This window comes from Xiphophorus couchianus, chromosome 21, assembly GCF_001444195.1.
Source record: "Xiphophorus couchianus chromosome 21, X_couchianus-1.0, whole genome shotgun sequence".
NCBI classification, from domain to species: Eukaryota; Metazoa; Chordata; class Actinopteri; order Cyprinodontiformes; family Poeciliidae; genus Xiphophorus; species Xiphophorus couchianus.
The window spans coordinates 23,448,594-23,471,966 of NC_040248.1; the positions used below are offsets into that span (position 1 = coordinate 23,448,594).

Consider the following 23,373-nt stretch of genomic DNA (forward strand, 5'->3'; position numbering starts at 1 on the left):
AAGAGAAAAGGAGAAAGCACAGTTCCCTGTGGAGCTCCTACGTCACTGACCACCACATCAGACAGGACACTGCCCAGACGGACAAACTGTGGCCTGCCTGTCAAGTAGTCAGTCACCCAAGAGATCACTGAGTCGTTGACACCCATCCTCCGCAGCTTCTCACCCAGCAGCAGAGGCTGGATGGTGTTGAAGGCACTGGAGAAATCAAAGAATGTGATTCTCACAGTGTCTCCTCCACCATCCAGGTGCGACAGCGCTCGTTGCAGCAGGAAGATGACGGCATCGTCAACTCCTAAGTGGGGCTGGTAGGCAAATTGCAGGGGGTCTAGAAACGTCCTCATCTGAGGCCTCAGCTGGGCCAGGACCAGTCTCTCCATGATTATACATTATTATACAGAAAATGTGACCCATTTGTGTCCACACTGGGCCCAGTTCTCCCAGTCTGAAACCAGTTCCCCCGACCAACCCGGACTCACTGGATCAGAACCAGAACCAGGTCTGAAAATAAGTTTCAATTTTAATTTACATTTTATTTAAATTATTCATGAATACCTTCATAAATTACTTTGGAATAATTTATGGAAATGATTCATAATTTATAAATAATTTCCATTTTATTTATAGATAAGTTGGAAATTATTTATGAATAACTTGTAATTATCCAGCCAATCAGAGCCCTCCTCCACTTCCTGCTGGTTCTGGCCCGTATCTGGTTCTGGTAATGTCTCCCTGCAGGTCTGGACTTTGACTGGGTCGCGGCTGATTACACATGGGTGCAAATATTTCCTCGATAACCTGGTTAATCTGGGGTGATGTCACTTCCTGTTAATGTGACCAAGGGGAACGAGTCTCTTTCTGACACCGGCAGGAAGTGACCACATCACAATAAAAGCCTTTTTCCTTTAATAGCAGCAGAGGTCAGAATTACTAGTGAAGAAACCAATGAAACCATCAGAGCATCATACTTAATGCTTTTAATGTGAAAGGTCAGGGTGTTAATCTGCTCATCTTCCAGAGTACTTTACAATAAAAGTCTGAGCAAATCCATAAAATCTGCAGAGATTATAATTTCCTCTACAAGAAGCTTCTAGAAATATTTTCTATAATTAATATAAAATCAATAAATATCTAATCAGAGTGATTGATCCGCCGCCGTGCTGTGATTGGACGACACAAAGTTTCCCATGAAGCTCGGCACCTGCAGGCCCGTTGCCACGGAGATTCCCCCGCACCACACCTGGAACACACATTACTACAGTCAGTACTACTTAGTACTACAGACAGTACTACAGTCAGTACTACTTAGTACTATAGTTACCAAACTCTGTAGTAGTTGTAGTACCCAGTGAGGGAACTGGCAATGTTGTTTTACTATTACTGCAATACTAGTATAGTAGCAGTACTGTAGTAGTACTGTAGTAGTACTGTAGTAGTACTGTAGTACTCACGGTGAAGGCCGGGACGAGCGGCTGCAGGAAGCGGTTCCTGAAGACGTGCAGCAGGCGAAGCCGATCGACGTCGATGAACATCAGCTCTCCTGAGGAAGAGGAGGAGGAAGAGCGATGACATCATCAGCTGTAAAACAGCTTCTGGATTTTAATTTGAAAGTCATGGGATCTGTTGCCATGGAGACTCAGCAGACCGTTGTCATGGTCGCAGTAAACGCCGATTCGCTGAGGCAGCGGCCAATCCAAGGCCTTCGCTCGGTTGCCATGTTTGGCCGCCAGCGCGCTCTGCAGCCATTGGCTGGCGTAGAGACACCAGGAGGCGGAGCTCTTCCCTAATTGGTAGAAGCGTCCTAAGCTGCCCCGGTAGGCCACGCCCACACTGAGCGACTTCCAGTCAGCGAGGGGGCGGAGCTCCCAGTAGTGACAGCCTCCATTGATCTCCTGGTCACCTAGGAGAAACACAAAACTTAACCTACAATTACCAAAATAAAAGCCTTAAGTCCAACCAAGCAGCCTCTGGGCAGCCTAGTTAAAGTAAAAGGTGTAGTTGCAGTACCCAGCACGGTGTAGGCCTCCCCGGCGAATCGCTCGCGTCCGCCTCGACTTCCTGCCGTCTTATTGGGCGACGGAGTGGCGCTCCGGCTGCTGACCGATCAGAAGGAAGCAGATGTTAGCAGACAGGAAACGCCGCGGCGAAACAGCCAATGAGGTCGAGCCAAAGCGATGATGCGGCAGGAAGATGACGAGAACAGAAACGCTGAGATGAAAACTGACCACAGCTGGGGTCATGACCTTTAACCTTTAACCTCACACAACCATTATAGCAACAAATCTATCACGGCGGTGATGTCAGCAGTGATGTCAGCGGTGATGTGATTGGCTGCATGAAGGACGTGGTGGAAGGGGAGGGTGATTGGCGGTTGCTAGGCAACAAGTGGGTGATAACAGTGTCTACCTGGAAGGCAGAGGAGGCGGGACGGAGACTGAAGAGGGACAGAAAGGTCAGAGGTCACAGAGCAGCAGAGGAACAACTCACAACCAGGCAAAACATTATCGCCTGAGCTGGTGATGTCATCACACCTGAACAGGTGCAGCGAACCAGTAAACTGTAAACCACAGAATCGAATCCAGCCTGAACACCGACCCCTGACCCTGCTGGAGGGGCGGGTCCAGGTGTGGGCGGGGCTACTGACAGTGGGCGGGTCTAGTGAAGCGTTTCTCTTCCTCACCTGTTTTTATTTTCTTTGCCCCGGAGCCGTGCGTCGTGACCTTTGACCCCCTGGGGCTCCCATGTGACCATGTCGCCCTGGATCTTGAGCTCAGCGTGAGCCGTCGCCGTGTCGAAGCCAAAGGTAAACGCTGCCAAAAACAGAGAAGAAGAAGGTTTCAGAGACGTGCTTCAGAGTGAGCGCTCCTGTCATGTCCTGCTATATTGACCTTTGGTTTCCATGGCGACAGGCTCAGAGAAGTCTCCGGCGGCAGCCTTGTTTCGCGCCCGGACTCGGACAACGACGAATGGTGAATCAAACTTCAGACCTGGAAACGGGGGTGTTATTGCTAGGCAACAAGACCGAGTGACATCACACCTACAGGAGTTTTCTCACCTGAGAGCGTCACCTGAGTGTCTGTGATGTCACTGATCTTCTCCCAGCTGGCCTCCCCCGCGGCTCTCAGGGCACCGCTGCGGTTTGCCTTACGATGCTCCAGATCGTAGCGCTCGATTGGTCCGTCACCGTCGCTCGGTCGCCAGGCGACGGTGATGCTGTTGTCACGGACGACGCAGCTGGAGACGTCAATCTCTGGAGCTCTGGGAACTGAAAACAAACTTCCTGTAAGGAGACAATCATAGCTGTTTCCATGGCGACCTGACGGGCGTGGCTTCTGACCTGGCAGGAAGTTAAGGCGCAGAAGCCCCGCCTTCTCGCCAATGAAGTCGACAGTAAACTGCGACATGTTTTCTGACACCGCGGGCCGAGTGGCCATCCGAAACGCCGGAGCCATTGTTACCCTGGCAACAGCAGGGGGCGGAGCCGACAGAAGAGGGTGTGGCTAAGTGTTAGTAGGGGGCGGGGTTAGCATGTTAGCATGTAGAGCAGAGCTTCAATCACAGGAAACAGTTAGTTTCAAAAAAAGGAAGTGAAAACAAAGAAGAAACAAAGAAACAACTAAATGAGACATGGCAACCAAGCAGGCAACTAAATGAAACATGGCAACCAAACAGGCAACTAAATGAAACATGGCAACCAAGCAGGAAGTGTGATGATGTGTAACCTACCGCTCTTTGATCTGCTTGGCTGCCTGAGAACAAAACAAAAACATAAAGGTGTTTGTAAAAATAACGAAGCATAAAATCTGGCCTCTGTGATCAATTATCCGCCCTCCCTAATCTGTCCAGCTTCCAGTTTGCTAACAGGAAGTGAAAATGTTGCTTACCGTTAGAAACTCTTCTTCGTTGGTAATGGTCAGCGACTGGTTGGCGAACTCCAGCAGCTCCTGGCAGGACAGCAGGGCGGCCTTCCCCTCGGAGAGCTGCCGCTGGAAACCATGGCAACCAGACGGTTTGATTAGGTCAACAACAGCAAACAACCATGATGACATCATACCTGAAGCTCCGCCTCCTTCCTTCGCTTCTCCTCTTTGATGATGTCACGGAGCTGAGTTCCTCTTTCCTCCAAGGCAGAGCTTAGCTTCTCTAGCTCCGCCTCCAGCTCTGACATCACCTTGCAGGACTCCTCCTGATTGGACAGTTCATTCATAGAACTATTTAGAACAGGTATAATTCCATTTAAGCCCCTCCCCCTGCTCTCGCTCAGCCAATGAGCTGCTGACCTGCAGGCCCGTCTGAGTGCCGTCAACCGAGTCCAGGAAATGCTGCAGCTCTTCATTCTTATTGGCCAGTGTGTTGATGATGCGGCGCAGAGCTTCCTGTTGGAACAGACAGGTTCAGGTCACCGCAGCTCACCTGGCCTCCAGGTGGAACAGCTGCCCAGTCATGTGATCGTCATGGCGACCGGCGGCTACACTGACTCATGAAATTCACTCCAGAAGTTTGTGACACTCGGCTAGTTCTAAATTCAGAAAGACTTTATTGATCCAAACAGAAATTAAATGATATTTCCTTTTATCTCTTTATTTACAGCAGCAGATCGACGATCCAGGTTCTACAACGGCCTAGTTAAAGCCCAGACCAAACCTGACGGGATCTTCTGATCGATTCTCATGATACACAACGTCACGTTCCTCTCACTGATCCCCTCCGATCAGGTTGCCATGGTTACCAGATCAGCTGATCGGAGCGGATTGATTGTTTTACCGAGAGGAAACAGCTGATCCGTTTCCGGTCAGTCTAGAGCTCGCGCTGCCAAAGGGAAGCTAACGGCTAGCAGCTAACAGCTAACGGCCAGCAGCTAACGGCTAGTTTCACAGTCTGGGTCGGAACCGCTGGTCCATTTGGGTCTGAGCTTTTCAAGTCTTACCTTCTGAGTGTCCATCACAGTAGGACAGGCGGAAGTGACGTCTACCTGCAACGCGACGCCACTTCGGCTGCGCTCTTTCAGAATAAAAGACTTTCGTTGCTCGTGACTCTCGTGAAAGGGTTAGAGAAAGAAGCTGGCGCCCTCTGCCGGCCGGCAGGTAGGTACTGCAGGTCCCTGGTCCGACAGGGTCTGGGTTTGGTCCGGATCGGACTCAACCACCTTCAGAATTTTAACTGGTACCGGTCAGAACTTTCTCTTCTGACTGGTTTCCTGTGTTTCTCTCATTCGCAGTCAGCCTGCCTGTGGTTATCTGGAGCTGTCGCTGTAGTCATGATGCTACAGGACAAAGTGACACTTCTCACTCCACCTGGTCTGTCGTTCTGATTGGCTGACTCCTTCCTGGAGGCAGCTCATTGGCTGACATGACGGTGCCAACCTGTGACTCTAAAATACAAACCAGTATTCCACTTTGTTCATTTAAATGTTACTTTAAATGAATTTCTTTTATGAAAATGATTAAAGGGTGTTATTTAATGAGACATTTATGGAGCTAAATTGGGGCCATAAAGTTTGTTTTTGAACCTGAAGAAAACTAAAACTCAAAAATAACCTTTAATTTCAAAAGTAGTATTTTTCCTGTAAGACCAGCAGGTGTTCCCAGGCGGCGCTAAAGGGTCGTGGCGTTAAAGGGGCGGCGGCGCTGCAGCCGGGTCGTGGCGTTAAAGGGGCGGCGGCCGGGTCACCAGGTGAGAAAAGAGACGCAGGACGCAGCTTGTGTTGAACTTTATTGATCATCTGCAGTGAGTCTCTGCTGCAGCTCAATCGGTTAAATTAGCTGCAGTTTACAGCAATAACTTACGCTTTACAGTGTTACTCGTTTCCATGGCGACAGGACAGGAAGCATCAGGTTCTGAACAAAGCCAGTTTTGTTGGGTACAGGTCCAAAAGGTTCCGATCAGTAGTTTAACTGGACCTGATCGGATCGAAGGTTAGTGGGTTAATCAGACCCGGCCCGAAGGTTCTGGTTCTGGTACCGTACAACATACCGGGCTGTGTTCAGAATCAAACCTTCCAGACGCTACAGCTACCAGAAACATCAATATCATCACCTTCAGGTCGCCATGGGAACGCTGTTCTGAAGGGGTGGGGCCATGCAGGGCAGGGGGCGGAGCTAAGCGCTACAGATCAGTGGTATAAAAACATAGAAAGGTTCCTCTCAGGCAGGTGGGAGGAGCTAATCAAGCAGCAGCAGGATGGGGGCGGAGCCAAACATTGAATCACTTCCAGTACAGTTCCAGTTCCCAGACATCACTTCCTGTTCCAGACTCACACAGACGTGACAATGTAGGAGCCGCGTTCGCCGCCGCCACCATCTCCGCCCTTCGGCTCTCGCTTCTTGGTCACGGGGGTGGGGATGAGCGAGGGCCGCGCCGGCGGGGCCGACGTGCCGCCGGCAGGTTGCGAGGGAGCGGAGCTTAGCTCAGCGCCGTTCTTCCTGGGGCTGGGCGTGTAGTTGAATGGACTGACGCGCGCCGCCACGGCGCCGCTGCGCTGCTGGCTGCGTTGCTGCTGGCGGTCAGGAGGGGGCGGAGCCTGCTCTTCCAGGCTCTCACAGCTCCGCCGAAGGTTGAGGTTGGAAGAGCACGAAGAGGAAGAAGAGGGGATCTTGGAGGGGGCGGGGCTATCGATGACGGGCGGGGCGTTGGCGGCGGTAGGTGAGCGCGCTGAGCAGGCGGACGGCGAGCGCGGGTTGTTAACGGGACAATCCTCCAGGCGGACCCAGACGTCCTCCGACTTGGCAGCCGTCGACTCGCCGCCGCTCTTCGTCTTCCGCCATGTCCCCTTGGCGTCACTGCGGCCACCGTCTTCACTCCGCCCCTTCTCGCTGGACTCTGAGGACGCCGACAGCACGGAGGAGGAGCTTCCAGTCCGCTTCCAGGTGCCGACGCGCGGCAGCGAGGTCGAGTGTTTCCCGCCGCTCACTCCGGAGCCGCCGCTGCTGGCCTCACGCTTCCAGGTGCCTGTGCGGCTTATACGTGATGAGGTTACTTCCTGCGGGCGTGAAGGGCTCTCTGAGTGCGAGCGATGGGTGGCGGGGGGAAGCGGCGTCTCGGGGCTGGACTGCGGGTCCACGGCAGCAGAGGAGGAAGACTCCTCCAACTTCCTCTTCAGCGTGGGGCTCGGAGCTTCCTTGATGAAGGTTGACTGGCGGACCAGCGCTGGCTTCTCTGGCTCCGCCTTCTGCTTCCTGGATGGGGCGGAGCTGACGAGCCGGGAGGCTGATTCGCTCCGGGGGAGGCCGCCGCCTTTCGGCGCGGTCTTGGCGGCTCTGGAGGAAGATGATGACGAGGCACTTCCTGGAGAGGCAGTACGCGGCAGCTGAGACAGTTTTCCCGCCTTCTGATTGGCCGGCGCAGAGGTCCGGGAAGTGGTGGAGTCATGAGAGGACCCGCCCCCTCTGTCGGCAGAGTCGGCGCCTCTTGGAGCCTTGGCGGCAGCGGCAGCTCGGGGTTTGCTTCGCCCCCTGGCAGCGGGCTCCGCCCGGGGTTTTCCTGTGATCAGACTGCGGTAGACCTTCTTCCCCCCACGCAGGGCCTTCGCCTCCTCCTCTTCCTCCTCCTCCTTCCTCTTGGCCTCTAGGCTGCTGCGCTCGCCAGGCTTCAGGATGCGGGCGCAGCGCTTGACCTGCAACGCTGCCTCGTCGTCCTCATTGGTCCGGCCGGCCGCCGGTAGGTGGAAAGGCGAGCCTACGGACTTCAGGGACAGGACGGAGTCGGAGTCCGAGGACGGTTGGCGGGACAGGGCCGAGGCGGCGGCGTTCAGGCTGCTAACGATGGAGTTGGCTCCTTCCTGGATGGCCTTCCAGTCGAAGGACTCAGAGTCCGGAGACGGCGGACTGCGGGGCGCCTCCGAGGGCTCCTCCTCCGCCAGGATGTCCTCATCTGCCCTGGCGAAGGGAACAGGGGCGGCGGGCAGCACGGTGGCGGGTGGCGTGGCGGTGGGAGATGTGGCATTGGGTGGTGCAGTGGACTTCTTTTTCTTCTTGGGCATGGCGGAGCTGATGCACTCCTGCAGCAGGTCGTCCTCCGAGTCGATGCTGAGGGAGCTGAGGGACGAGTTCCTGGAAAAACAGACGGGCGTGTCCTCCACGTGAAACGCTTTGGGGGCGTAGCCGCTAGCCGCAGGGGGGCGGGGCTTCGACTCCACCTGCGGAGGACAGAGGGAACCATCAGACATCCTTCAGACTAGCTAAGCCCCAGATCCACTGGTTTTCCTGATAAACTCAACCTTTCTGTAAGGCTTTTGATCACTTTGCCTCAGTGACTGTCTAATTAGTAGAGTAGCTAACGTTTATGTCGCGTCCAGGCAGGCTTAGTGCTAGCTGTACAGGACTGAAGCTGTCCTCACAGCCCCGGCCCGATCTGCTGCATGTCTTCTCCTTCTCCTGTCAGATCACGCTCAGATGGAGGCCACTAGGGCAGAACCCTTTAAAAGGGAAACAATAGCGGCTGTAGCTAGCTGCCTCTCGCCAGGTGAGTCCCTCTAGGAACTGGGCCGGCATGATGGAGGAAGATGGAGACAGGGGGATTCCAAACGGAGGCAGATGTTAACTCCGACCTCCTCACACTGTTGGATGATGAGGAAGACTCCAACCCTCCAGTTTCCTCCCTGGCGATGTGTGCTGACAGGCCGCCTAAAAGCTGAATCAGCACTCTCCCAACCTCAGCAGCAGCTGAACAGCCTTTGGTCTGAAGCTCAGGTTGGTCACCTGGATCTCTGGGAAGGTGTGTCTAAATGCAGCCGGCCTCCTCCCTATACCTACCTAACCCTACCAATCTACCCCTAACCCTACCAATCTACCCCTAACCCTCCCTCGCTGTACGGGGTCAATGGAGGCTTTGAAGGAACGATGTAAGGGAACGCGGCTGTTCCTTCTCAGTGTTCAGTGGACGAGGGCTTGTTGGGAATTAATTCAATTGCTAACATAGTGTTTCTCAATGGGGGCAACACTGCCCCCTGGAGGCCGTTTACAGGATGACAGGGGGCCTGGCAGCAATAAGGGGGGGGCTGCAGTTCCTTTGGAACATTAAAATTTGGCTGCTGTAAGGTCTGCTTACTTTAAGTTGAATGTTTTCTTAAACACGTGTAAAAATAATCTATTTTCACATGGTGGTTTTGTTCTCTGGCTGCAGTCTCAGCTCGCAAGTGGGATTTTGTGATAAACCCGTGTGGCAGCACCGCCAGTGTGCCGATGCCATTAGATCATCACTGGCGCACGCCAAGCTTGGAGTTGGCATGTCAGGGTCCACCGATGCCTGTTGGAGTTAATGCCAGGCTTCAGTCAGCCAAGTAGTGAAGCCCAGCAGAGAGAGGAACAGAATGCTGGGTTCTTTGGGTTGCTTAATGTTCCCCTGCTTCTGCACAGGAAGAAACCTGCTGACCCCTCCCAACTTGTCCCTCCTGTCTCACCTGTCCAGCAGCAGGAAGTGCCTCCTCCTCCTCCTCTTCCTCGTGCTGCGGGGGCTGGGCGAACTCCTTGTTGTTGTTCTCCTGGTCGATGTCGCTCAGCGAGCTCAGTGACGGGTTCCTGGAGAAGCAGACGGGCGTGTCGTCCATGGCAAACTTCTGCTTCTCGTCCGCCACCGTCTGATTGGCCGGCGGTTTGGTGCGGGGGAAGATGGCGACTGTCTGCTGCTTCCGCTTCCTGTTTTCCTCCTCCTTGCTCTTTCTGTCCTCACCGTCCTTCTCACCGGCCTCGTCTTCTTCGAAGTCCAGAGAGCTCAGCGAGTCGTTGCGTGAGAAGCAACATGGCGTCCCCTCGATGGGCGTGTAGTGGCGAGGCGAGTCGAAGGCGAATCCCGGCTTGGGTTTGGTGGCTGTCGCTGCGACGACACCATATGGCGCCTGCTGAGGCATGGGCTTCACAGGGGAGGTGGGTTTCTTCTTCATCTGCGACAGTGTTGGCGGAGACATGGGCGGGGGCGGGGCCTGGCCACTGTCTGGTGTTCTGATTGGTTTGCGGGGCTTGGCTTTGGGCATGGCGGCGCTAATGCACTCGGCCAAGATGTCGTCGCCATTTTCGCCCTCAGGGACCGCCGGCCGGGTTCTGGGGGCCGACGGGGGCGGAGTTGCCTCCTCGTTGGGTGGCGAGTCGATGGTGAGGTCGCTGAGCGACGTGGCGGTGGAGAAGTTGAGCGGCGTTCCCTCCACACAGTAAACACGGGGCACTTCCTCCAGCAATGGTGGCACCTCCTTCCTCTGCGGTGGCGGCGGCCGGCTCTGCGGTGGGAGGAGCTTGTAGACAGGAAGCTGGCTGGGTTTCCGTGGCGCTGCTGGCGGAGGCTTCTTGGGCTTCTGGGAGGACTTGGGCATGGCCATGTTGATGCACGCCACCAGGATCTCGTTGTCATCATCAGATTCGTCCAGAATGGGCTTGAGAGGCACTGGCTTCGTCTCCTCGCCGCCCGCCGCTGCCGCCTCCTTCATCTCGGCCGCAATGTACGGCTCGTCCAGACTGAGCGCGCTCAGACTGGAGGCACGGGAAAAGCCGTGCGGTGTGCTCTCCGTAGCAAAGTGTAGCAGCACGTCCCCCTCCTCCTCCTTCTTGGCGCCCTGCGTCGGCGCATCGCCCTGGGCGGGCGGCGGCGGAGTCTTGGCGCGACTGGGCGGCATGGTCTGACCCGGGCTGTCAGGCAAGTCGCTGGGACTCACCACGCCGCTCGGCTCGCTGCTGCACGGCTCGCTGGAGCGCACCGAGCTGGCGATGGACGACGTGGAGAAGCTGTCCAGCGAGCTGACCGACGTGCAGCGGCTGAACATCAGTGGTGTCTCCTGCGCGTACGGCGGCTCTGGGGGGCTTTTGGGGGTCCTGGCGCCTGACGATGAGGTCACGTGGTGGTGATGGTGATGATGGTGGCCGTGGTGGTGGTGGTGGCCCCTTCGTCCTCTTGTGGATGGCACGGCCGACGTCTGACTCTCGGCCTCCTTCTGCTGCCGTTGCTGCTGCTCCTGAGCGTCTTTCTCGCTGACAGGAAGTGTCGGGTAGTCGTTGCCGCTGCCTTTACTCTTCCTCACAACATCAGCATCCTCATCTTCCTCAGAGGACAGAGAGGACAGGGGGCTACCCCTGGAGAAGCAGATGGGCGTATCCTCCACATAGTAAATCTGCGTTGACTCCTGGTTGCTCTTGACCTCAGAGTGCGCGGTGGCTGGCAGGTTGCGGAGCTTGTTGGTGGAGGAGGAAGTGGGAGGAGCTAGCGAGGGGATGGCAGTCTCTTTGCGCGCCGACTCATCTCCATACTTCAGGCTATAATCGATCGGCTGCTCTGGTACGGCGTCACCACCATAGGAGGATGTTGCAGAGACGACGACGTAACGTGGCGGCTGCCCTGCCGCCATGCGGCCGCCACTCTGTCCAGCTTCGCTGCTGTTGCCACGGCGCAGCCGGGTGTCCTGCTCACCGTCCTGGCTCGGACTCTGCCGTCCCGAGTTCAGCTGCTCGTCTGAGTACTTCAGGCTGTAATTGATGGGCGTGTCCAGCTCGGCCCCATCATCGTCTGCCATGTGGTTGGCGCTGCGTATCTTGTGTGCCAGGTCCGCCGGGTACTTCCTGTAGACACAGCACTTGTTGGCGGCGCTCTCGTCAGAGGAGTAGAAGACGTCGGAGGACGGTTTGGTCTTGCCGCGGTTGCCGTAGCCATCAGTGCTGGTCACGCTGTTGAGGCTATCGCTGGAGGCGCGCACGCTGGGTGGGAACGCCGGCCGTGCGTATGCCGCCTCCTCGCTTGCTCTCTTCACTCCCTCGCTGCCTTTCGGGCTGGACAGCACCGGCGTGTTGGTGTAGGAGCGTGTGGTGCTGCTTCCAGCGCCGTTGCAGCTCCGCCCCTTTCTGTTGGCGGCTTTGGGGCTCAGGTTGTCGATGTTATCGAAGGTCTCTGACAGCTGCTGGGCGTCCAGCTCCTCAAACAGCGCTTTCTGTTTGCGGGCGTGGAGCGATGGTGCGCCGGCGCCGGGCGACACCACACTGGCGTCCTTGTAGCGTGCAGGGCGGTTGGCCATTAGGTTGCGCAAGGCGGCGGCGCTGCCCATGGCGATCATCTTGTGGCGGGAATGGATGAGATTGCGCAGCATGCCCACGGCCCCCAGCTCCCACAGCGTCTCCTGGTCGCGGGCATCCCGCGCCGATAGGTTCCACAGCGTGCCGCAGGCGTTGGACACGATGGTCAGGCTGTGCGACTTCAGGTGCTGCAGCAGAGTCGGCAGGCAGCCGTGCTCCCGCAGGATCTGCCTGGAAGACGAGACACAGGGATTCAGCACGCCTCCTGCCACAGTGCCCCGCCTCCTCAGGAGCACCGGGGTTACCTGTGCGCCTCATTGGTGGCGATGAGGCTGGAGACGTTGCGCAGGATCCCTCCGCCGCTCTCGATGATGGCGAGAGTGTTGGTGTGGCTGCGGTGCGTGAGCGTTCCCACCAGGAAGGCCAGAGCGCCGTCCACCGCGCAGATGTCCGCCTTGTTCTCCGTGCAGTGGGCCGACAGGTTCCAGAGCGCGCTCAGTACGGACTTCAGCGTCGACTCCTGCAACACCAGGAAGAGTGATGAGAAGAGGCAGACGGAGCATGCTCAGTAGAGCTCTGGGATCAGGTGAGCATCTGTTTGTACCTTCTGCACTTCAAGAGCACAGCCCATCAGCGCTCGCACGCTGCCGACCTCACGCAACGTCTTCTTGCTGTTGACATCAGCGCGCCACGACAGGTTCCTCAGGACACTGGCTATCACCTGGAACAGCAAGATACTGTCTATCTCTCGGAGCAGCGGGCCCTATCTACCTCCTGGAGCAGCTGAACGTACCTGCTGCAGGTCTTCGCTCTCGGACTTGAGCTGGGCCACCATGGCTCTCATGCAGCCCTTCATGGAGCACAGCGTGGCCTGATAGGAAACGGCAGCACATCATTGGCTGCTCAGGGACAATAAAGGCGGTTCTATTGTGTTCTACGGAGGACCCTGCTGTCACCTTATTGGCCACATCTCCGAAGGTGAGGTTGGTGAGCGCCATGCCAGCGTATCGCCTCAAGGTGACGCTGTAGTGGTCGCTGCTCAGCCCAAACATCTCACAGTCCACCTGCAGCAGCTCCGCCACCGCCTGGAGACCTCCTGCAGGGACACAGAACCGGGTCAGAACCAATTCAGAACCGGGTTTGAACCCGGTCAGAACCAGGTTAGAACCCACCCAGCTCATTCATGGCATGGCGGTGCTCCTCGTCGAAGGACAGCTTCATGAGAACGCAGACGGCTGGGCAGATCTGATGCTCTACAGGAGACGGCACTGCAAAGACATCACACATCAGGACACGACTATGCTACGCAGCCCTATGCTACGCAGCCCTATGCTACGCAGCCCTATGCTACACTGAGCTTTGCTACGCAGCGCTATGCTACGCAGCACTATGCTACACTGAGCTTTGCTACGCAGCGCTATGCTACGCAGCACTATGCTACACTGAGCTTTGCTACACAGCGCTATGCGGTGAGATGCTACGCTACGATATGCTGCAGTGCTCTATGCCAGCGGTGGGCCATCCTGGTCCTCGAGGTCTCTTGTCCTGCAAATCTTAGATGTCTCTCAGGTTCAACACGCTTCAATCAAATAGCTGAATAATTTCCTAGGAACACTCAGGTTCTCCAGAGTCCTTCTACTGACCTCATTATTTGACTCAGGTGTGCTGAAGTAGAGATGTATCTAAAAGTTGCAGGAGATTGGCCCTCCAGGCCTGGAGTTGCCCACCCCTGCTCTATGCACATGACCAGCTGCCTCGCTGTGCTGCACTATGCTACACGGTGCGGCACCTGGTCATGTCACCGGACTCACTGGGGTTGTCCTCCTGGTCGACGCCCCTCTCGTGGCTCTCCTGCCAGCTCCAGCACGCCTCGCAGTAATGGCGGACCTGCTCCAGCAAGTGCAGAACCCGGATCTCGCGTCGCCCTCGCTTGTCGTCTGGCTGGCTGTGGACGATGTTGTGCAGAGCGGCAGACGCCCGCGCTCGTGCCTCCTTGCTTCCGCGAGAGTTACCTAGGCGACCAAACAGGCGTGAACACCGACGGCAGAGTCTGCACAAGGTCGGAGGCTGTGGGTTGCGGTGGTTACCTAGCAACAGGGAGTCCTTGTCGTTGCCGTGCAGCAGCTGGATGAGCAGCGGCAGGCAGCCAGACTGGCGCATGGCGATGCAGGAGTCCTGCGAGCTGGACATGGCCAGCAGCGTGCGCGACATGTCGTCCTTGTCGTGAGTCCCCAGCATGGACAGCAGGCTGTACACCATCTCCACCTGCAGGGGGCGACACAGAGCCTAGTCTCGCTCGGCTCTTCACACACCTGTGCCGTGCACACACATACACTCACCTTTGTTCCAAGGTGGCTGGTGATTCGTCGAGGCACTGAGTAGCTCGTCTCATTAGCAGACTCCTGGTCCAATCGGCTGCTGGAGCTCTGGAAGAGGAAACCAGGAAGTAAACATGGTGGAGGAACAAACAATTAACCAATCAGAGGTTACTAATGTGGTAGTAACCTCTGAATTGCATTCTCACCTGAGCTACAGCCAATCCACCACCATCCCCTGCACTCTGAGCGCCCTCCACCTGCAGAGAGGCCATGTTGGTCAGCTAACAGGTGACTGCTACACAGTTGAGCAAGCAACAGGTGAGCTTACCTGCAGTCGGGTGCCCAGCTTCACGATGTCTTTCTCTATCTGCTGAATACGAGACACACGAGCCTGAAAACACACACACACACACACACACACACACACACACACACACGCACACACACACACACACACACACACACAGAGAGAGCTCATGAGATGAGTCTGAACCAACACTGTCCCACGTCGTCCAGCTGACCTCCAGGTGACCTGTCCTACCTGAGCTCTCCTCTCCATCTCCTGACAGGACCCCAGCTGCTCCTCCATGGCTGAGCGGATCTGGCGAGCCTCGAACTCCAGCTGACGGCGACTCATGTCTGTCTGCAGCGTGAACTGGTACGGACAGACACTCATCACTACTACATCTCCCTGCATGCTCTGTGCTCATCACTACTACATCTCCCTGCATGCTCTGTGCTCATCACTACTACATCTCCCTGCATGCACTGGGTCTGCTTACGTTCTCGGTGAGCGGCAGGCTGTCGATCCTCTTGGTGAGGTTCTGGAGCTGAGCGTAGTACCAGTCCTTCTCTTTCTCCTCCTTCTCCAGCTCAGCCAATAGGAGGGACCTGAGGAGAGCCAGCAGCCAATCACAGGAGAGTCAGAGTACATTACCCTCGGTACCTGACCCAGAACCCACTGTACCTGACCAAGAACCCTCGGTACCTGACCCAGTACCCTCTGTACCTGACCAAGAACCCTCGGTACCTGACCCAGAACCCTTTGTGCTGACCCAGAACCCACTGTACCTGACCAAGAACCCTCGGTACCTGACCCAGAACCCTTTGTGCTGACCCAGAACTCTCGGTACTGACCCACCACCCTCGGGTTCGGTACTAACCGTTGCTGGTCAGGCCATAGCTCTGGTTTCTGTGGGTCCGTTTGCTTCTGCTTTGCCTCAGGTTCTGATCAGACGGGCTCAGTGACCGACTCTGTCCATCCGGATTAAATACTCTGTTCTTAGGCGCCGCCATATTTGTTCTGTTTCTACTTGTGTAGGTTTAACCCTCTCCACCTCAGTTTTCTTCTCTGTCCTGTCCTCGGTCTCACCCGGCTGGACTTCTCCGCCCGTTTCTCCGCCTCAGTTTTCGGTTCTTCGTCTCCTCGTCTTGCCCGCTGTGTGTTTTCCTAGTTAACTGCTTGTTACAAAGATTAGCGGTTGGTTGGAGAAGGTTAGAACGTATTACCTGGTACGGCTAAACACGCGCTGCCATTGGTTGTTGTTTTTTTTGCCACTACCGTATTGACTGTAAAAGTGCCGCCTCTAAAACAGAAAGCTCTCAACAAGGTTCTAACTGTTTTTTTCATTATCTAATATCTAGAAGAATTGGTTTGATTCAGGGTTACAATTCAGTTCATCTGATAACAGGAGCCTTCTGTAAAGAGAGTAGTGTGTAGTAGTCAGTAGTAGTGTGTAGTAGTGTGAAGTAGTCAGTACTTCTCCTTCTCCAGCTCCTCCAGGCAGCGGTCGTGGCCTTCTCTCCCCGCAGTCGGAGCTCCTCTCCTGGGGAAGGCGGCCGGGTTCGGCCCCTGGGCCCCGGGCCCCCCAGATCCCCCGGAGGCTCGCGCCATCGTTCCAGAGGAAGAGGAGGCAGAGCTGGAGGACGACGAAGGAGGTGGAGGAGCCCTGGTTCTGGTCCTGAAGCCGGCCGGGTCCAAACTCATCTCTGAGGGAAGAACCCGGTGAGGGAGCTGTCGGGACCAGAACCAGGCCCGCAGCGGCCCGACCCAGTTCTCCTCACCTTTCAGTCGCTCTATGAGCTCCAGCTGGGAGCCGGACGCCTCCCCGGACTCTTCTTCTATGGTGCCCTGCAGCTGCTTCAGCACTTCCTGTTGGACACAAAGAGCAGCGTTCCTTGACTGGCTGGGAATCCCAGACAGGAAGTGACAGGAAGTGGGGCCGAGGCAGGAGGCGGGGCTAACCACAATCAGCCAGCAGCGCTCAGACAGAACCATCACACACACTGGGATAATAACACACACCCTAACACAGCAGCAAACAGGAAGTCAGAGTTCCCATAGACAGGAAGGACGAAACAACAAGGAGCCAGAGACTAGAACCACAGAGAGATGAACCGGGTCGACCCAGACCAGGTCAGAACCAGGAACCAGACCCAGAGGAACACAGCAAGGAAAAGAAAAGACACAGACAGAGCGCTCACTCTGGCTGATTTTTCTATCCCTTCCAAAGAGCCACACACAAAGAGACATCCCACTCTAAACAAAAAGCTCTTTCTAACAGCGCAGCGCGTGATTGGCCGAAAACAGCTCAGGACTATCCTGGGGTAAGAGAGAGAGAGGGCGAGAGAGAGAGAGAGAGAGACAGAGACCCCCCCCGCCCCCTCCTACCTTCATGTTGGACGCCTCCGTCTCCAGCTTGGTCAGGTGGTTGGAGTTGTCCTGCAGCTCCTGTCTCAGGTTGGAGTTCTCCATCTTCAGCACCTCCACCTGCCTCAGCAGCTGGTCATAGGACGCCGCCGCCATGATGGACGCTCCGCCTCAGACCTAAGCCGCACAGGTCAAAGGTCAACCCACAGCTGTTAGACATTAGTTCAACATCTTCACTTGGAAAAAACTGGCTTTTATTTTGAAGGATTTGCTAACTAGAACCGGTTACCGCGGTAACAAGAGGTTACCGCGGTAACGAGGTAGTTCATGTGTCCTCTGAATGATGCTCTGCAGCGGATCTGGTTCTGGGTCATAACCAGAACCTGCAGCAGAACCGGGTCTCTACAGAAAGTTCTGGATAGTTCTGATTCCTACACACTGACATCAGAACCAGAACCTATCACCGGATCAATACTGATGATGTCACGGCTCTGATCAATAGGAACTGATTCTCCACCCCCCCAGCAGGCGGCCATTTTCCTCCCTCCATCATCTAAACCCCCCCGCCCCGTTTCCATCAGGGAGCATCAATGAATGAATGAATGAATGAATTAGAGCTGCAGACAGACCCCCCCCTCCCTCCCACATCCCCTGGAGAACAATGAACCCCCCAGCAGATGGAGGGATGGAGGACGGAGGATAAAGAAAGAGAAAATGGCAGCTCACCCCATCGCTGTCGCCTCCATCAGCCTCCGTCTCCGACTGGAGCGGGTCAGCTGATCGGCCGGCAGCCAATCAGGAGCCAGCCTGACAGAGGCAGAGAGGGAGGGGGAGCACAGCACCCCCCTCCTCCCAGAATGCTCTGCTGCAGCACTGCAGGCTTGACTGACCGGGTTACACACACAGGACCAGAACCAGCTGAACCAGAACCAGTCCAGAACCTGAACCACTAGAACCAGAACCAGCTGACATCATGTCCAGTGACCTTTGACTAGGCCTGTCACGATAAACGATAAATCAATTAATCGATTAATCGTACGATAAATTAAAACGATGGACGTCATTTCAATTATCGGCATTATCGTCTCTTCCAGCCTTTTTCTCTTTCTGTTGATGACACTGAATGAAAAAAGGTTCAACTCCGGTTCTCTCCACTGACCTCTGACCTCATTTCCTTAATGTAAAGCCCAGCGCAGACGACACGATCTTAGAGCTGTCGGCCGATTGTCGGCCCATTTTCAAAACCTGACAGACCAAACATTAGCCGACAGAAATCCTTGGTCTAACGGTTCCATCGGGTTCGGTCCTGCCGTGTGGTGTCCAACAATGGGCACAAAATAATGGCTACAAGTTCAGTGAACTAATTTTAAAACCAGGCATTAATCAATGCTTTACTACAATCTACCTGCAATGCATGTGGCTAGTGTCAGTGTAAAGTCCTGACTGAATGAAAATCATTAGAACCTGTTTACGTCACGTTAACGAAGAACAGCTGAAAAGTTACCGGGTTTATCAACTGCAGTAGCAATTTAGCTCCAACTCCTCCTCTTGTCATTTCTATATTCTTTGCATGTTGAATAAACATTAATGTTGTTTCCACATATCATCTGGGTTGCCCCGTTTCAGCTGTTTGGGATTCCCTGAAGTAATTTCCCCTCAGAAAGCATAGAGGGAATCCAGGCTTTCTGATTGGCTACCTGTCACATTCAACAGGTGTCTTTAAAGATCCCAGTCGGGGAAAAACCTGATTTAGATCAGAGCAGCAACGACGATCTACCGTAACACACCACACAATCTTAGAAAGACCAACGTTTTAAGATTGTTATAAGGGGAAAAATAGGAGCAAAAAATCATGTAGTGTGAACTATTGCATCAGGTAGTCGATGTGCCCATCTTCTCTATTTAAATCTAATTATTACTGAAGGGCAACATAATATACAGACTTCATAATCTGCACTCTTTTGGTTGAATGCAGTATTTATTTACACTTTGGCTTCATGTTGGTTAGTTTTTATCAAGTACATTTTTTGTTAATGGAGACTGAGAATCCATTTTATTTTTGGTTGTTTTGTTTATTTTGTTTATCAGCTCCAGTGTTAAATATTCTTTTGAAAATAAAGTGTATCTATCTTTGGCAGGAAATCGCATCATTATTATGTCATTTCCATTACATCAGTGTAAAAAGGTCTTCAGACAATATTATCGTTTATCGCAATAATTTTTGAGACAATTAATCGCTCAGCAAAATTTGCCATCGTGACAGGCCTACCTCTGACCTCCAGCCAGTGGGCTTCTTCGTGGGCTGTCCAGTAGGCCGAGCAGATCGGTTCTGATGGGCGACCCGGTAGCAGACCTCCATTAGATTATACAGATTATTAATTAGGTTATTAAATCCTCTCAGCGTTTCCATCAGGAACACAGTTCTGACTTTAATCTCTTCATTTCTATAGAACACAATGATGGCTGATCAACCCAACAGAACCGGAACAGAACCAACCCATGTCCTGATTCAAAACAATCAAGCCCTAATCAGGCCTGTCATGATAACAAATCTTGCTGAGCAATTAATTTTCTCAAAAATTATTGCAATAAATCTTAATATTGTTTGAAGACGTTTTTAAACTGATGTAATGTAATGACATAATAATGCAAGCATCCTGAAAAATAGCTCTACTTTATTTTGAAAAGAACACTAAGCACTGGAACTGGTAAACAAAATAAACTAATCAACCAAAAACCAAAATAAAATGGACTCTCAGTCTCCATTAACAAAAAAAACCTCATGAATTAAAACTAAACAACATAAAACCAAATGGAAATAAAAACTACATTCAACAAAAAGAGGGCAGATTATGAAGTTTGTAAACTATATTGCCTTTCAATAATCATTAGATTTAGACAGAGATATCCGACTACCTGATGCTTTATTCAATCTCAGGAAGTGAGGAAGGGAGGGTCAGCGGAGAGAACCAGTGTCAGCAAAGGCAGGAAGAAACGATAAAGCCGATAAATTAAAAAATGGGGTTGATCATTTTAATTTTTCATGTGATTAATTGATTTGTTAATGGACCTTACCAAGCTCTGCCCACAACCGACCCACGTGACCGCAAGTCTCACAAACACAGCCTGGTTGTTTCTATGTAAACATGACTGATTAGTGAATCATTTCTAGCGGATTTTCACAATATATCAGCTGCTAAATGGACAGAGGAACTAACAAGTTCATGTCATCAACTGGGAGGAGGTTACTGGTTTCTCAGTCACAAGCTGGTTGCAAACCTGAGGCCAGCAGGTGTCAGTCAGTTATGGTAGATCTGAACTTTGACCTCAATATGAGAAGCTACAGTCTGATAGGAGGAACCAAAGAGCTCTGTAAAGGTAAAGGCAAATCTTTTGTTGTTTTAACAAACAAATGGCTTCTACCGCGGTAATTATGTGAAATTAAATTAATTATATCCCGACTTCAGAAGATTTGCCTTTACCTTTACACCTTTTACCTTTACATGAACTTGTTAGTTCCTCTGTCCATTTAGTAGCTGATATATTGTGAAAATCTGCTAGAAATGACGCACTAATCAGTCATGTTTACATAGAAACAACCAGGCTGTGTTTGTGAGACTTGCGGTCACGTGGGTCGGTTGTGGGCGGAGCTTGGTAAGGTCCATCGCCACAGGCCTAACCTGGAACAGACGGCCGCTAAGGACCCAATCAGAACAAAGTTCTGCCCTGAGCTGGGCGGGGCTACTGAGAGGAGGGCGGAGTTAGCATAGTCCAATGAAAACCTCCCAATGGTCGGCCATGTTGCAAATGACAAATATGTCATGCAAAACTGCACCGAATTATTTTCCTGCTGATTTCGATGTAAATGTTTTTCCATGGTAACAGCGTTTCTTAGCATATTGAATATTTATTTTTAAATTGCCATGTTTTTGCTCAGGTCCCTCTTGAAAATGAGATCTAGATCTCAACGGGGTTAAATAAAGGAATATGAAATCAGACTAAACTGTCCTCAGACGGTCCATTCAATGGTCCCGGGTTCGATTCCCAACCGCTTCCTGTCCAACTACTACATAATAAAAGCCTCCACATCCACCGGAAGCACCGTGCTGCAGATTCACGTTACTAATGGGTCACATGACTACTGAGCAGGCAGCTGATTGGCTGATGGCTCATCCCTAGAGGCAACATCAGCTGTACTACGGCAGTACTACAGCAGCTACACAGCAGTACTATAGCAGCTAGGTAACAGTACTACAGCAGTACTATAGCCGTACTACAGAAGTACTACAGCAGTGAAATACATAACAGTACTAGACAAGTACTATATATAACAGTGCTACAACAGTACTACAGCCGTATCTCAACAATTAAATATATAAGAGTTCTAAAGCAGTACTACAGCAGTCCTCTGATACTACACTGCAGCAGTACTACAGTAGTACTACAGCAGTACTACTGTGTAGCTTTAGCTCCTGCTAACACCGCATCGACTCATTCCAGGTTTTTCCCGGAACCAGCGCTCAAAAATCCGCCTCCTCTACTTGCAGGAAACTCCGGATCCTGTCAGCAGGTCCTGGTGGACCGGGACCTGTCCCGGACCGTCCTCGCTTCGGTCCAAACGCCGGTCCGGAACCAAAACAAGAGGCCAGCTAGCAGCTAGGCTAACAGCTCCTACCTTCTCGGTGATCGGGGCTTCAGGCGGCGGACAGACTCAACCAGCCGGGGAACGGGCCGTCAGAGCCGGTTCGGGGAGTTCATGAATCCGGTTCGGACGGGATAAACGGGGTTCAACAAAGTCCCGAAAAATTCTACCGAACCCGCCTGGTTGAGGAGCCGCAGCGGCTGCTGTGCTCCGCCATCTTGTTTCTGTGTGTGAGGGGACGGGGGGGGGGGGGGGGGGGGGGGGGGTTACTATAGCAGTGAGGACCGGCTGCGTCCTGCCGGTCCGCACTGCTGCCGTAGGACCTGTGCGTGTTGCTGACCTTTCTGTGATAAAATGGACCTGGTTCCGACCGGTAGCAGAATCGAACCAGCGTTGCTGTGTGGTGGGATTCATATTCTGAGCAGATTATAATCTGCAGGAACAGAACTACATCCGGCCTCCTTCCCCACACAGACTCAGGTACTCCTCCAGAAATAAACCCTGTTCATTAATAAATGTGACCTCTGACCTCTTGCTGATGATGGCGACAGCTCTTGGGTTCTTCCCAGGATGACATGACCTCTGACCCTGCACCACCTTCTGCTCTCAGGTTCCTTCTACTGCTGTCATTTAGAAATCAGTAGTGGTTCCAACTTATTAAGTAGATACTTTCTGGTTCCTTCCAGAACTTTTTGTTATAATCTTGCTGCGGTTTGGACCAGAACCGGGCCAGCTGCTTGTGCCCTATATGACTCTAGTCTCTGTCAACTTGTTTTGTGTGGAAAAGCATTTTACTCTTAAAGTGAAACCTCATGTCTGAATGAGAGTAAAGGTGAAATAAATAAAATCTGGAGCTTTATTGATAAATTAATATAATAATATGGAGTGAAAATAGTCTCAAAATACCTGTGTGTGTGTAATTCTGGATTTATAATCCATAAGTAACTTTGGATGGTTGTATCTGTGAAACATGATTTGTTAACCCTAAAAAAAATTGTGCGTAACTCAGTTTACTTGTAAATATGTGGTAAAATGCACAAATATAAAAAATTACGAATACAAAATAAAAGTACACACACACACATTTACAATTTCTACAAATGTCACATTTTGTAGATATTTACAAATTCAAATCTCCTACGCCTCAGATTTGTGCATAAGTGGTGCGTTTAAATGCTGGTGGAAAGCTGGGACATCTGATTTTTGCTGGGAGTTTGTTGGAAGCTGAAATAAGTCTCAAAAATCCCCGTGCATCGAAACCGGATCTGTGTGTATCTGGAGACTCGTGCTACTTATTTAATATTTGGGCGCAGGAGAAGGTTTGAATTCCTATTGATCAGATTTGTGAGGTTGAATCTGTGTGTACAAATGTTATATTTGTAGAAATTGTAATTGGTGTGTGCCATTTTAATTTGTATTCGTCATTTCTTCATATCTGTATATATGACAAGTAAACTGAGTTATTTTCTTTTTGCGGTTTACTAATCATGTTTCACAGATGCAACCATCCAAAGTTACACACAAAGATGCTTATGGATTACAAATCCAGTATTACACACGCACAGGTATTTTGAGTCTATTTTCCAGTTACCGAAATGAATGAATAGATGTATTTATGAACCCACTAGCCGTAATTTTTGGGTTTAGTAACATTTCCAGAACCTTTGCGTGTTGGATCAGAACCAGGGACGGGCTGGATCCACCTCAGGAGTTCCGGTAGGAAACCGAAAAGACGAATTCAGTCGTCTGATGCATGAAGTCGCTAAAATGATTTTCATTCGA

At 52.6% G+C, this 23,373-nt stretch overlaps 2 protein-coding genes and 1 long non-coding RNA gene across 6 annotated transcripts; 1 reads left to right on the forward strand and 2 right to left on the reverse strand.

Annotated features, from left to right (window-relative positions):
• Positions 1-954: 954 nt before the first annotated feature.
• Positions 955-5,216, reverse strand: fsd1l (fibronectin type III and SPRY domain containing 1-like). Of its 2 annotated transcripts, none has more exons than XM_028005410.1 (13): positions 4,925-5,216; positions 4,278-4,373; positions 4,052-4,183; positions 3,882-3,983; positions 3,724-3,746; positions 3,335-3,456; positions 3,053-3,262; positions 2,886-2,984; positions 2,678-2,807; positions 2,005-2,090; positions 1,643-1,897; positions 1,449-1,537; positions 955-1,237 (listed from the first exon to the last, which is right to left on the reverse strand). In XM_028005410.1, the coding sequence occupies exons 1-13, from the start codon at positions 4,937-4,939 to the stop codon at positions 1,133-1,135; spliced, it is 1,464 nt and encodes a 487-aa protein (XP_027861211.1). In that variant the 5' UTR covers positions 4,940-5,216; the 3' UTR covers positions 955-1,132. The 2 variants fall into 2 exon arrangements, with proteins under 2 accessions (XP_027861211.1, XP_027861210.1); XM_028005409.1 differs by having other exon boundaries at positions 2,005-2,093.
• On the forward strand, positions 4,934-6,093 carry LOC114136980 (uncharacterized). The gene is made up of 2 exons (XR_003593901.1): positions 4,934-5,081; positions 5,216-6,093. It is a non-coding gene; the product is annotated as an uncharacterized LOC114136980 (long non-coding RNA).
• Positions 5,693-23,255, reverse strand: apc (APC regulator of WNT signaling pathway). Of its 3 annotated transcripts, none has more exons than XM_028005393.1 (18): positions 21,625-23,255; positions 16,971-17,126; positions 16,364-16,451; positions 16,060-16,288; positions 15,082-15,190; positions 14,841-14,954; positions 14,628-14,690; positions 14,506-14,556; positions 14,321-14,407; positions 14,069-14,246; positions 13,793-13,993; positions 13,154-13,249; positions 12,938-13,077; positions 12,775-12,852; positions 12,586-12,702; positions 12,287-12,501; positions 9,395-12,212; positions 5,693-8,131 (listed from the first exon to the last, which is right to left on the reverse strand). In XM_028005393.1, exons 2-18 carry the CDS (start codon positions 17,103-17,105, stop codon positions 6,251-6,253), a joined length of 6,600 nt encoding a protein of 2,199 aa, XP_027861194.1. In that variant the 5' UTR covers positions 17,106-17,126; positions 21,625-23,255; the 3' UTR covers positions 5,693-6,250. The 3 variants fall into 3 exon arrangements, with proteins under 3 accessions (XP_027861194.1, XP_027861196.1, XP_027861195.1); XM_028005395.1 differs by lacking the exon at positions 21,625-23,255 and adding an exon at positions 19,219-19,564; XM_028005394.1 differs by lacking the exon at positions 21,625-23,255 and adding an exon at positions 17,676-18,028.
• Positions 23,256-23,373: the final 118 nt, after the last annotated feature.

What these genes read in the sequence shown, in the direction of transcription:
- fsd1l (XM_028005409.1), bottom strand. An exon ending in GGCAAAGAAAATAAAAACAG is followed by an intron (nt 2,094 to 2,677) that starts GTGAGGAAGAGA and finishes CTGATCGGTCAG; the next exon opens with CAGCCGGAGCGCCACTCCGT. An exon ending in GGAGGCCTACACCGTGCTGG is followed by an intron (nt 1,898 to 2,004) that starts GTACTGCAACTA and finishes TGTTTCTCCTAG; the next exon opens with GTGACCAGGAGATCAATGGA.
- apc (XM_028005393.1), bottom strand. Translation starts at nt 17,105, where the DNA reads ATGGCGGCGGCGTCCTATGACCAGCTGCTGAGGCAGGTGGAGGTGCTG. An exon ending in CGGAGGCGTCCAACATGAAG is followed by an intron (nt 16,452 to 16,970) that starts GTAGGAGGGGGC and finishes TGTGTCCAACAG; the next exon opens with GAAGTGCTGAAGCAGCTGCA. An exon ending in AGATGGAGAGGAGAGCTCAG is followed by an intron (nt 14,691 to 14,840) that starts GTAGGACAGGTC and finishes GTGTGTTTTCAG; the next exon opens with GCTCGTGTGTCTCGTATTCA.